Source organism: Teleopsis dalmanni, chromosome X (assembly GCF_002237135.1).
Source record: "Teleopsis dalmanni isolate 2A chromosome X, ASM223713v2, whole genome shotgun sequence".
In the NCBI taxonomy this organism is placed as follows: Eukaryota; Metazoa; Arthropoda; class Insecta; order Diptera; family Diopsidae; genus Teleopsis; species Teleopsis dalmanni.
The window spans coordinates 3,741,169-3,752,289 of NC_051848.1; the positions used below are offsets into that span (position 1 = coordinate 3,741,169).

General features: G+C 30.3%; 2 protein-coding genes across 3 annotated transcripts; one reads left to right on the plus strand and one right to left on the minus strand.

Annotated features, from left to right (window-relative positions):
- LOC119662448 lies at positions 1–2,555 on the plus strand. The gene is made up of 3 exons (XM_038072070.1): positions 1–167; positions 575–2,252; positions 2,328–2,555. The coding sequence occupies exon 2, from the start codon at positions 591–593 to the stop codon at positions 2,232–2,234; it is 1,644 nt and encodes a 547-aa protein (XP_037927998.1). The 5' UTR covers positions 1–167; positions 575–590; the 3' UTR covers positions 2,235–2,252; positions 2,328–2,555.
- Positions 2,556–3,816: 1,261 nt separating this feature from the next.
- LOC119661919 lies at positions 3,817–4,827 on the minus strand. 2 transcript variants are annotated; one of them, XM_038071433.1, is made up of 2 exons: positions 4,221–4,827; positions 3,817–4,129 (listed from the first exon to the last, which is right to left on the minus strand). In XM_038071433.1, the coding sequence occupies exon 1, from the start codon at positions 4,612–4,614 to the stop codon at positions 4,249–4,251; it is 366 nt and encodes a 121-aa protein (XP_037927361.1). In that variant the 5' UTR covers positions 4,615–4,827; the 3' UTR covers positions 3,817–4,129; positions 4,221–4,248. The 2 variants fall into 2 exon arrangements, with proteins under 2 accessions (XP_037927361.1, XP_037927362.1); XM_038071434.1 differs by having other exon boundaries at positions 4,216–4,827.
- Between the last annotated feature and the right edge of the window lie 6,294 nt (positions 4,828–11,121).

Consider the following 11,121-nt stretch of genomic DNA (forward strand, 5'->3'; position numbering starts at 1 on the left):
AAAAAATATATTATAGGTGTGGATAATAAGAATTATATATGGACACATATTCCTTGAAAAATTGTGTCAAATTTAAAAACTGTGACGTGTTCGACAATTGAATGTCAAAATACAAAATTTTACATTTTCTCATAATTCATTCTGCAGTCGTTTCGTTCTGACTTAAGGTATGTCTATATTATACAATTTTTACAAGTAATTATAAAATATAAAATAAATTCTTTATTCTTTATTAGAAAAAATTATTACTGATAATTTCTCAGTCATTTCATTAGTTCTAGGAAGTTATTGCTCTCTCATAAGGAGTTCTTTTGCTCACATTCTTTGCGACTTTAGTAACCATATAGCATCACACTAATTTTGAGTTAAGAACTTACTTAATGGTCGAGTACTCATCTGTTGGATATATTTTAAGTACAGTTTGTTTAAATTATTTTCGAAACAATAAAACAACGAAAAATAGGATAAATATGTATTACATACACATATATAGATATGCAATCACTATCGTAGAATACAATACACTTACTAGAATATGAAAACTAATTAAAAGTGTAATATTTACAAATTTTAGGCGATTTCCTTTAAAGATGGATATAGATAATCAACAAATCCAAACTAATATTGTGTCTATCATTCAACGTGGTCATGAGATTAATTCACGTGCAACAAATGTGAGTGCATCAGAAGAAATAATTCCAAAAGCACCTGATAATGGAACTGCAGTGTTGACTTCTACAGTCATAGTTCCACAAAATAACCAAATCCAATTCTCGACTGAGAAAGATTGTGTCATTTTAGATGCTGGTGCTGTTAATTCAGACAGAGCCACTGAACATGCACTGGAAGAATTAACTCCAGAAGTGCTTAGTGATCAAACTGAAGTGTTAAATTTTGAAATCCCGATCCAAAAACATGACCAAAACCAATACTCAACTGAGAAGGATTGTGTCCTTTTAGATGCTGGAGAAGTCGATTTACACGGAGCCACTGAACATGCACTGAAAGAAATAGCTCCAGAAGTACTTGGTGATCAAACTGAAGTGTTAAATTTTGAAATCCCGATCCAAAAACATGACCAAAACCAATACTCAACTGAGAAGGATTGTGTCCTTTTAGATGCTGGAGAAGTCGATTTACACGGAGCCACTGAACATGCACTGAAAGAAATAGCTCCAGAAGTACTTGGTGATCAAACTGAAGTGTTGAATTTTGAAATCCCGATCCAAAAACATGACCAAAACCAATACTACACTGAGAAGGATTGTGTCATTTTAGATGCTGGAGAAGTCGATTTATACGGAGCCACTGAACATGCACTGAAAGAAATATCTCCAGAAGTACTTGGTGATCAAACTGAAGTGTTAAATTTTGAAATCCCGATCCAAAAACATGACCAAAACCAATACTCAACTGAGAAGGATTGTGTCATTTTAGATGCTGGAGAAGTTGATCTACACGGATCCACTGAACATGCACTGAAAGTGTGGAGTGAGAGGGATAATTCCATTCTACAATCTGGTGAAGCCCAGACCCAAATTAATAACGAAAAGCCATACGCCACTGTTGAAGTCAATGCCTTTCCACAAGTTAGTGCGAATAATCCATTTGCAGCATGTGAGATTGCATGGCAAAAAATAGTTCAAGAAGCACTTTCTGATGAAAATGAAGTACCGGACAATGAAAATGAACTATACGGGAACATTGAAGTCTGTACAATTCCTCAAGCTGTTGAAGTTAATCTACATTCTGCAAACATGTGTGTAAAGGAAGATATGGTCCAAGAAGCATCTGTAAATCACAATGAAATCTTAACTACTGCAGATCAACCCAAAAGTGAAGACCAAAAGCAATATTGGACTGGAAAAGACAATGCCATTGCACAGGTTAGTGCGATTAAACCACTTGCAGTCCGTAAGGATTTATGGCCAGCAATAGCTCAAGAAGCAGTTGTTGAAGACGAAAATGAAGAATTGACCACCACATCCAAAGTTCAAAATAATATTTCAAACCAAAACGGACTAATTACAAGAAACGCTATTCCACAGGCCGGTACATCAGACACATTTATTGCAGACAGTCATGCAAGGGAGGAAACATCCATTTATCATAATATGCAAAGCAGCGTTGGTACATTTATTATTCCTGAACCTCGTCCACGAATTTGGACTCGTAGGGATACTCCAGTTAAGATTTGCAATAATCGTACAGCAAAAAAACCTAGAAAGAATTAAAAAAATATTTTTATTATGGTAAGACTGTAAATATTATGTTGAGAAAAAACCCAACAATTTGTTTAAGTTGATATTTCTTATCATCTAATGTAGTTTATGTGCGGCAAGCCCTACAACTCTCGACTTTAGTGGGATCTTTTGCGAACATCTTAATTCCTAAAGCATCGATCGATGTATATATGATATTCTAAGTACAACTTGGATGTAACATTCTGAAACACCAGATCACATTAATAAGATGCAAAATAATACACAACTATATTGATAGGGAAGGCCGAACATTTTTTATATTAATTTTAATTTTTATTATTTGCGTTTCAATTGGATTGATTATTAAATTTATGTTAAAGAAATTTAACAGTCAGATAAGAAATATCTTAATTAAGCTACTCTTGTTACATCATTTCAGAATTCAAATAAAATTAATTTTTGTAGAAAGTGTTTTATTTTTCTGGATATATAAATGCATCTTTATATTATAACGTCCACAATTTTCATATATTTATTTATTTATATATCTGTCTATGTCTGTCTCTTTCTTATGAATAAGAATAAAATTTGCGATACTGTGTTGTGAGGGGCTATAACGTATTGGAAGTCGTGACACATAATACACATAAAAATTTCCGAGAATCTTAAGTCTATAACTAGCGTTTGCGTTGGATTGATTGATTTTATATTGTAAATTTTTTTAAGATCTATCCATTATTCGTAAGACAATGGCATTGCATTAATGTTTTTCAAATTTGTTATTAAGTTTTTTCAAAGTTCTTCTATTATTAATAAAGATATTTTAAACAATTATCCAAAAAGGATATTATAGGAAAACAAAAATAGATACTATATAGATAATACAGCATAAGCAACCACCAGAATCCGAATTGTACTCCAGCCGATAAATTGATCGTCAACTGGTATAATATATCAACTTAAAAAAATATAAGATTGGGATAATCTAACTCATCTCTTCATTGACAATATATTCAAGTGTACTCTCCCCTAAAAAAAGAACGATCCCGGCTGCACCACTGAGACTGTTGGTATATCCTTGACTTCTGGGTGATTGGTTTAGGGGACATATTCCTCTATTACCAATATAATCTACATAAATTTACAAAAAGCTGTGAAAAAAATTGATTTTCTAGTATATCCTCTACTTGGAACTGTACTGGCTTTGCTACTGAGACTATAAGTTCATCATTACTTTCTGATTGCAATGTTTTTACAAATCATTCCGTGAGAGCAGTTTTAATGGGTTATAGTTTAACGCTATGATTTGATGCTTTTTGTCTACCGAGAAAAACTATATTAGATACTATATTACGACCATAAGTAGACCTATAATAAAGAACAGCTTTTTGGAAGTACAAAACAACTCGATATCGAAAGAATATGATTAAGTATTTTGCATTGAACCACTTGTAGTCATAATGAAAAAATAAATGTAGGGCTAAACTTACAGTGCTTTAAAAAATAAAATTATCAGTTATGAAACTTTGTCTTATGTATAATCTAATATATTATATCTCATACATAATAAAAATTAATACAAAATTTTCAATTTTTAATTTGAACACATTTACTTAGTAAGAGAAACAACTACAGATTTAAGTTTTGGAGTTTTAAGTTACAATAAATTATGCTTAGAATTATTGAAATATAGAAAAAATATTTTATAATAGTAGTATTTATAAAATATCTGTAATAGTATTGTTCCTTCCAAAGTATCACAGAAAGTTAAGCTCTGGTGGTATAAATATTGATGTATTTAATAATCGGACGCTTTGGCTCGCTTTGGCTCCAATGATGTTCCTAATTTTAGTTATTAGCGTAGGTTATCTCAAGTGAATACATTAAATAGATTTAGGATATGTTAAGGAAAAAGCAGCGTATTACTGAAAAAGATATACCATATTAATGATTAATGATGAGTACATATGGAGAAGATATTCACTCAAATACAAAAGAAAAAATTTCTTACCACACCTTTTGGTTATTCCGTTTTTAAATATTTTTAACGATGATCTTCTGAAATGTAATTTGAATACCTAGAATATATACCCGCATTCTCTAACTCCTCATCTGTGGCAGATCCGTTGCATAGAGGGCTTGGAACAAGTAAAACAGCTGGAACACGTGCCACATCAGGTTCAACAACTAATGGAGGCGGCTCAATAACAATTTCATCCAAGCCTTGAACGTTGTTCGGTTCTAAGTCACCATTTACTACTATTTCTTGTTCAGGTGCTTGTTCACGCTGTTCTTGCGGATCAACAATTTGAATCTCTAAGTATTCATACACATCACCATTAACCCCGTTAACGGCATGATCGTCATTATTGGGAATATTTTGATTGAGGTTTTCATTATTAGGATCCATTACTACGAGGAAAAACTGCTTATCTTGTAGGTGTAAGAACAATTTTTTTATTTGATTTCTTATATTGCACTATGTGACAGTTCTGAAAATTTTAGGGCAATGCCAGCTTAAACAAAATTAAAATTATGAATTATTATATATCGGAATTTTGCTTCACATATTGTCTGTCTTCACAGTTCAATTTTCAGTTTTTGTCCATTTTTCTAGTTCAATTTTGAACTTTGTCTAATTAAAAATAAATCGATTTTAGTTGAGAAATTACAAATTGAATTTAATTTCTCAATTAATTTGTTTCCCGAATTGTTTATTTTCTTTATTTGAAACGTATATATTTTCCCTCGCAGCTTTATTTTCTCTTCATATGTGTGCAAGTTGGAATCATAATTGCCATATTGAAATTTTATGAAACACCATTTACCATGCCAAGTGACTTAAAAAACTAGTACGCGATTCTATCAAATACCTTTGTGTGGATTTTGTATGGTAAGCGTATCTGACGCTATACTCTGACGCTTATTGAGATAACTCCGAAGATGAGTTAAGCACAATGGAGTACCTAAACATACTCTCCTGTTGTGAATTCACATACCCACTGTTGTTGGACGGGCTATGGCGTCAATTAAATAGTTGTACTCACCTCGCTAAGATATTGGCGAATTAAACCAAGTAGTGATTTGCTCGTTGTCTAGTCATGGTGAATGTTATTCCTGATGCACCTAAGCATCATAGTTATTTTTTAGGAAAAGCAACAAAAGCAATAACAATTTTCCTAACATAATAGTAGTTATGGGTACCCAGATAGTAGTTTATAGAACGTCGGCACTTTTGGCTATGGGGTTTTTACCATACAAGTTTTGTATATTCAAAACTCATATATTACTATTAATTACATATTCTTGTAAAATATATCTGAACAATGTTCATAACTCTGCAATACTGTAGTTCACAAATTTAAACTATATGTAAGTAAGTTTTGGATAAAATTATTATAATTCTAGTTATGTTGAGGCTAGTTGAGTCAGTGCACCTGAGCACTTTTACTCTCTATTAACTGCGAGATTTCTTCAAAACCTCTCTTTGCGCCTTGACTAGATTATTGTTTATTATTTCATCAGACCTCCCCGAGGAGCCTGTAACCATTCCTTTATTATATAACAGCTTGATTTTTCTACTGGAAATGTATAAATTTATACATAATTGTGATATGTAAATGATAATGTATGTATATTGCAACAACAAAAAATTTTTATTTTTAATTAATTGAATTTTTAGCTGACCATACAGCTGCTTCGAGTATTTCCAAATAACTGTCATCAAAGGTCTTGAACATATTTCTTATATTTTATTATTCTTAAGTAATTGTTTGAGACTGACTAAGTAACGTATTATCTTAAACGTGTTATGTCTAAGAACGTAATACGAAGAAAGTCAGATACACTTATGTTTCTCCACGATTCGCTCAAGTGAAACTAGAAAGTTAAATGTTTATTTCAATGCATATATAATTAATTTTTAAATTTATTTACTGTGGTCACTATATTAATAAATAGTAGCTAAGTTTTCATTTGTTTTTAAGAAAATTGCATACCAGAAATAGTCTTCTAGAAATAGTTCCTCCATTAACCATTAAATATATTTTTACAGCACTATATATTATACAACTCTTCATTGAAAAGTTATATATTTACTTGTAATAATTGATTTTGAAGTTATCGATTTTAATAGAAAATATTGCGTTACTTGAGATATCGAAGGTATATATCTCAAAAAAATTATGTATTGAGTGTATTTTTAAAAATTATATATGAAATTGTTGTGATGACAATAAAGTGCGATTACTGTATGTTTTAATATATTTCAATGAACAATAAAATTGACTTTTTAGGACCTTCTTTATGACTTTCCAAAATCCACTTTCTAAATCCAGTTAAAAATTTAGTTATCAATTTAGACATATTTTGTATGAATTTCGAAATAATATTTTTATGAGTGTATTTATATTTCCAGTTGAAACCATTTCGAGTTTTGATGAGAAACCAGACATATTATCACCACAAACTTTTAGACACTATTTGTAATCTACTGGGAAAGTACACAATTTAAGTTTAGTGAAGAGTTTTTAAATCTCTCTCTCTCATAGCGTTGTTGATTTCAGACGATTTCACCCTTGGTTAATAATTTTTGTGAGCTTAAAGTCATGGCTATTCTCCAGTTATGTGTAAGCTTTGTTCAATGTGCTTGAAAATCATAAGATTTTATCTCACTCTTAATATTTTCATATTAGTTCCCTGCTATTAAAACGTTGAAGGAACTGTAGAAAGAGTTAGTTCGCCATGCTTGATTTTCCGGGTTCATTGCTATACTGATAGAAAAATTTTCATCGATAAGTCAGCACTACGGCCTAGAGAAAATTAAAAGAATTATTTATTGATTAAATAATGATTATATATATGATTAAAATATAGGGACGATTATGAACTATAATATTGTTTTCTCATAATAAACTTTGACTAAGGTTCTGAAAAAATTAAATGTCTTTTGCAATGGTAAAATTTGTTACCATAAAACTCACAAAAAGTTGGAAAGACTGAAAATAAATCTATAAAGCTTTGATTAGATAATAATAAGGTTTTATGAAGCCGAAATGTGAACCATTAAAAAGACACAAGCAGAAGGTAGAGGCATTGCATTGTGGGTATATTAAAAAGAGTTGAGATATTTGTAAACTAATAACTAACGTTTATCTCTAGGTATAGTCTTTGAGATGATCTGGATTCTTTAAAGAAATGATTGTGAATGACAAAGTGAAATGGGCGTAGTAAATTAGAAAAACGATGGATGGATGAATGGATGGCACAACGTCGAACAAAATAGCGCTCTGCAATGAATATTTTGTCCTGCTATCCGTTGTCCAAAAAAAAAGAAATATACGACTGTAAGAGAGGTAAGTATTACGTTTCCTATTATATGTTGTCGTTGTTGTTGTGATTTGAGTTAGTGCTATTGCGCACTTTAACTCTATTGTGACTGGCTTATTCCTGCCCCACACTAAACTTTAACTATACTAGAATCATTTATTATTTATTTATTTTCTAACTGATGACGGACTGTAGATTAGCATATCTTTCTGTGCGTCCTGAGGTGCCCTTAAAAAATTTTTACCAGAATTTATTTTAAAGAAGTTTATTTAATAAATTCAGTTTTTCATATTTAAATTTTTGTAAAATTTATTTTGAGAATTTTAGTGTCTTTACAATATCGTTGAACCTGCTGTGCACTACAAGTCTGGAATAGGAGAAGTGTTGATTTTATATAAATGCCAAAGAGCCAGTGTCGGAAATGTGTGTGTCCTCCTGAAAAGCCGCACAACAAAGTGCATACGAGTATCCTTACATTTAACTGTCACACTTGCCTTCACTTAAGTTGCGCGTTTTTGCATTTTTCGGTTGCTCACATAGGTCTGCTTATTCCACTAGAAGCACATTAATAAGCTCATCACACCTTGCCTCATTTTAGCTCAACTGCCGCTTTAAGTACCAACTTCTTTCACTAGACGTGAACGTGGAAACGGAAACAGGAAACGTACTTAAATTTGCACAAAGAGCATAAATGGCAATTGAGTTAATGCGAGAAGGTAGAATAAAGTTAACCAAAGGAATTCCATGCACCTCATGCACCTCGACATTACGAGATTTCTGTGGTGTCTCAAGAGTGGGGTGAATTTTTTAAAGGAGCTTTTTCGTTAGGAACACCTAACCTATATCGAAATAACTTCCAATTTGTATACTTGGAGGGTTTAAAAAGTTTTTTTTCTTACTTGTTTTACTTAATTGTTTGTTTTGTGTTAATTGGGCTAAATTTACTTGTGGTCAATTTTAACTTCAAAAAAGGAAAGATAAAAGCTTTAAGAAGTTTTTTCTTGCAGTGAATAGTGTTGAAAAGGTCTCTATTCATAATTTGGTGGGGTATAACTACATATATGAATTGTTTGCAGTCCTTAATGAATAATTTAAAAAAGATTTCTTTAAGAATTTTACATGCTTTAATTGGCTTTATCAACTACTTCTTGCGGTCAACTGATCAAAGGACCCTAACTTAAAATATATCAACTGCGTTTTAGTATTCCATTTGTAAATTTATAATGAGTTTTAAATGAATATGGTAATATAATAAAAGGGTTGACTTTACTAAACGCGATAGTTTATTCTTTCACTCTATTTATTTTTACAACGAATTTCTCATATTGCTTATAAAATAGGTTTCAATGTATTAATTTATTGTATTAATGAAAATTATATTTCTTGACTCCAACTTTTGAAGGTAAGTATACATATCTTTATATAGAATTCTGGAACTGTATTCACGGTAAGAGTTCGCTAACTTAATGTGATCATGCATTAGTTTTGTTAGTATCGTCAGATGGACGGTAAGGTTTCATGTTACAACCTAGCAATATTTACCAACAATATAATTGACTTATACAGTATGTGCATGTCCACGCTATAAAGATTTTATAAAAAATAGTGGGTCATAGTGGAAAAATTTTGAATTAAAAATTTTATTCTCAATTAAATGAGTTCGTGGGCTAACGATACAACTGCTTCGGATACCACCAAATAACCATTAACAGTGGATATTCGCGAAAATACTAAAACTTTTTACGTAAATCAGTTTTGAATCATCACTTTTTCTGAACCAATTCAATTAAAAGATAGGTGTCAACTAAAAGTTATTATACAGATTAACGTGTTTAAATGAACAGTTCCTGAGTTGTTAAGAACATTTGAACTAGAAGCTTCTTTTTAAGTAACCTTTGTTGACACCCTATATCTCAGTTGATTTTGAAAATAAACAACTCTTTTCCCCTACAATTTTTTTCATTTCTTTTATCATAATTTTTCTAGTTTATGTTAATAGAAGTTAAAAATATGAAGAATAAATTTACAATGAACTGAAACTAACTTAGATAAGTAATATGATATGGTTCAACACCGACCAAAGGAACTACAGAAATAGATCCTAGCGGGTTACTACAACACCAATCAATATGTCATGAGGAATATGAATAAATAGAACCAAACTGCATACAAATCCATTGATTGGGATTGCAATATTGTAAGCCGTATATTGTAAGCCATCTGTAGCTATCAACTGAGATTAAAACAATATGCAGTATTATTATTATTTAACAACATATCAAACCGGTATCCTTGTAAAGCAAACATGTAAAATAATGGCAAAGTTCGCACAATTGGATGGATTTAATATGGTTAAACAAACTAATTGTAAGTGGATTCATCTAAAAGGTTTTACAAACTAGTAACGTTTACGGCAAGTACTTCATATAGTCCATTTATTATATCAGTTATTTTTACAATTAAGTAATATATATAAATTCTAATCTTGGTTTAGTTTAGTAATCTGATTTGACACCACTATTCTAATGATACATATCAAATAAAACTACGAACCTAGACATCACATGTTCTGTATTAAGTTTGTTTGTACGGATGGTAAAAGAATCGCTGAACCTATTGAAATATATGTGCATATAATAAATTATCGTATAAAAGACTTCTTACAAAAACAGTGACGATCCTTCAAAATATGGATTTAGAATTCGAAAAAAAACAAAAGTGAAATACTTTATTCATATATATTAAAATTAAACAACGTTGACCATTCACAAAATATTGCTTCTTATCGGATACCAAACTCTAACTTATTGAGAATTAAATAGTATAAAAGACTTTTTACAAAAACAGTGACGATACCTCAAAATAAAGATTTAGAATATGAAAAGAAGCTAAAGTGAAATACTTTATTCATATATATTAAAATTAAACAACGTTGACCATTCACAAAATATTGCTTCTTATCGGATACCAAACTCTAACTTATTGAGAATTAAATAGTATAAAAGACTTTTTACAAAAACAGTGACGATCCTTCAAAATATGGATTTAGAATTCGAAAAAAAACAAAAGTGAAATACTTTATTCATATATATTAAAAATTAACCAGACGTGGACCATTCACATATTGCTTCTTATCGGATAACCAAACTCTAACTTATTGAGAAAATTAAATAGTTATAAAGAACTTTTTACAAAAAACAGTGACGATCCTTCAAAATATGGATTTAGAATTCGAAAAAAAACAAAAGTGAAATACTTTATTCATATATATTAAAATTAAACAACGTGGACCATTCACAAAATATTGCTTCTTATCGGTTATCAAACTCTAACTTAATGAGAATTACAAATGGATACACATTGTTAAGGAATTTTACAGTTTTTGTTATTATTATTATTTTATTATTATTATTTTATTATTATTATTTTATATGATTTTATTATTTAATATGATTTAGTAATATAAGTCTATCTGCATGTTTTTTTTTGATAAATTTTTATATTGATACGTAAACTAAAATATGAGCATTTTTCATGCATCTTGGTAAATAAAGTCAACAAATAGTTTTATTTATATAGAAATGTGTAT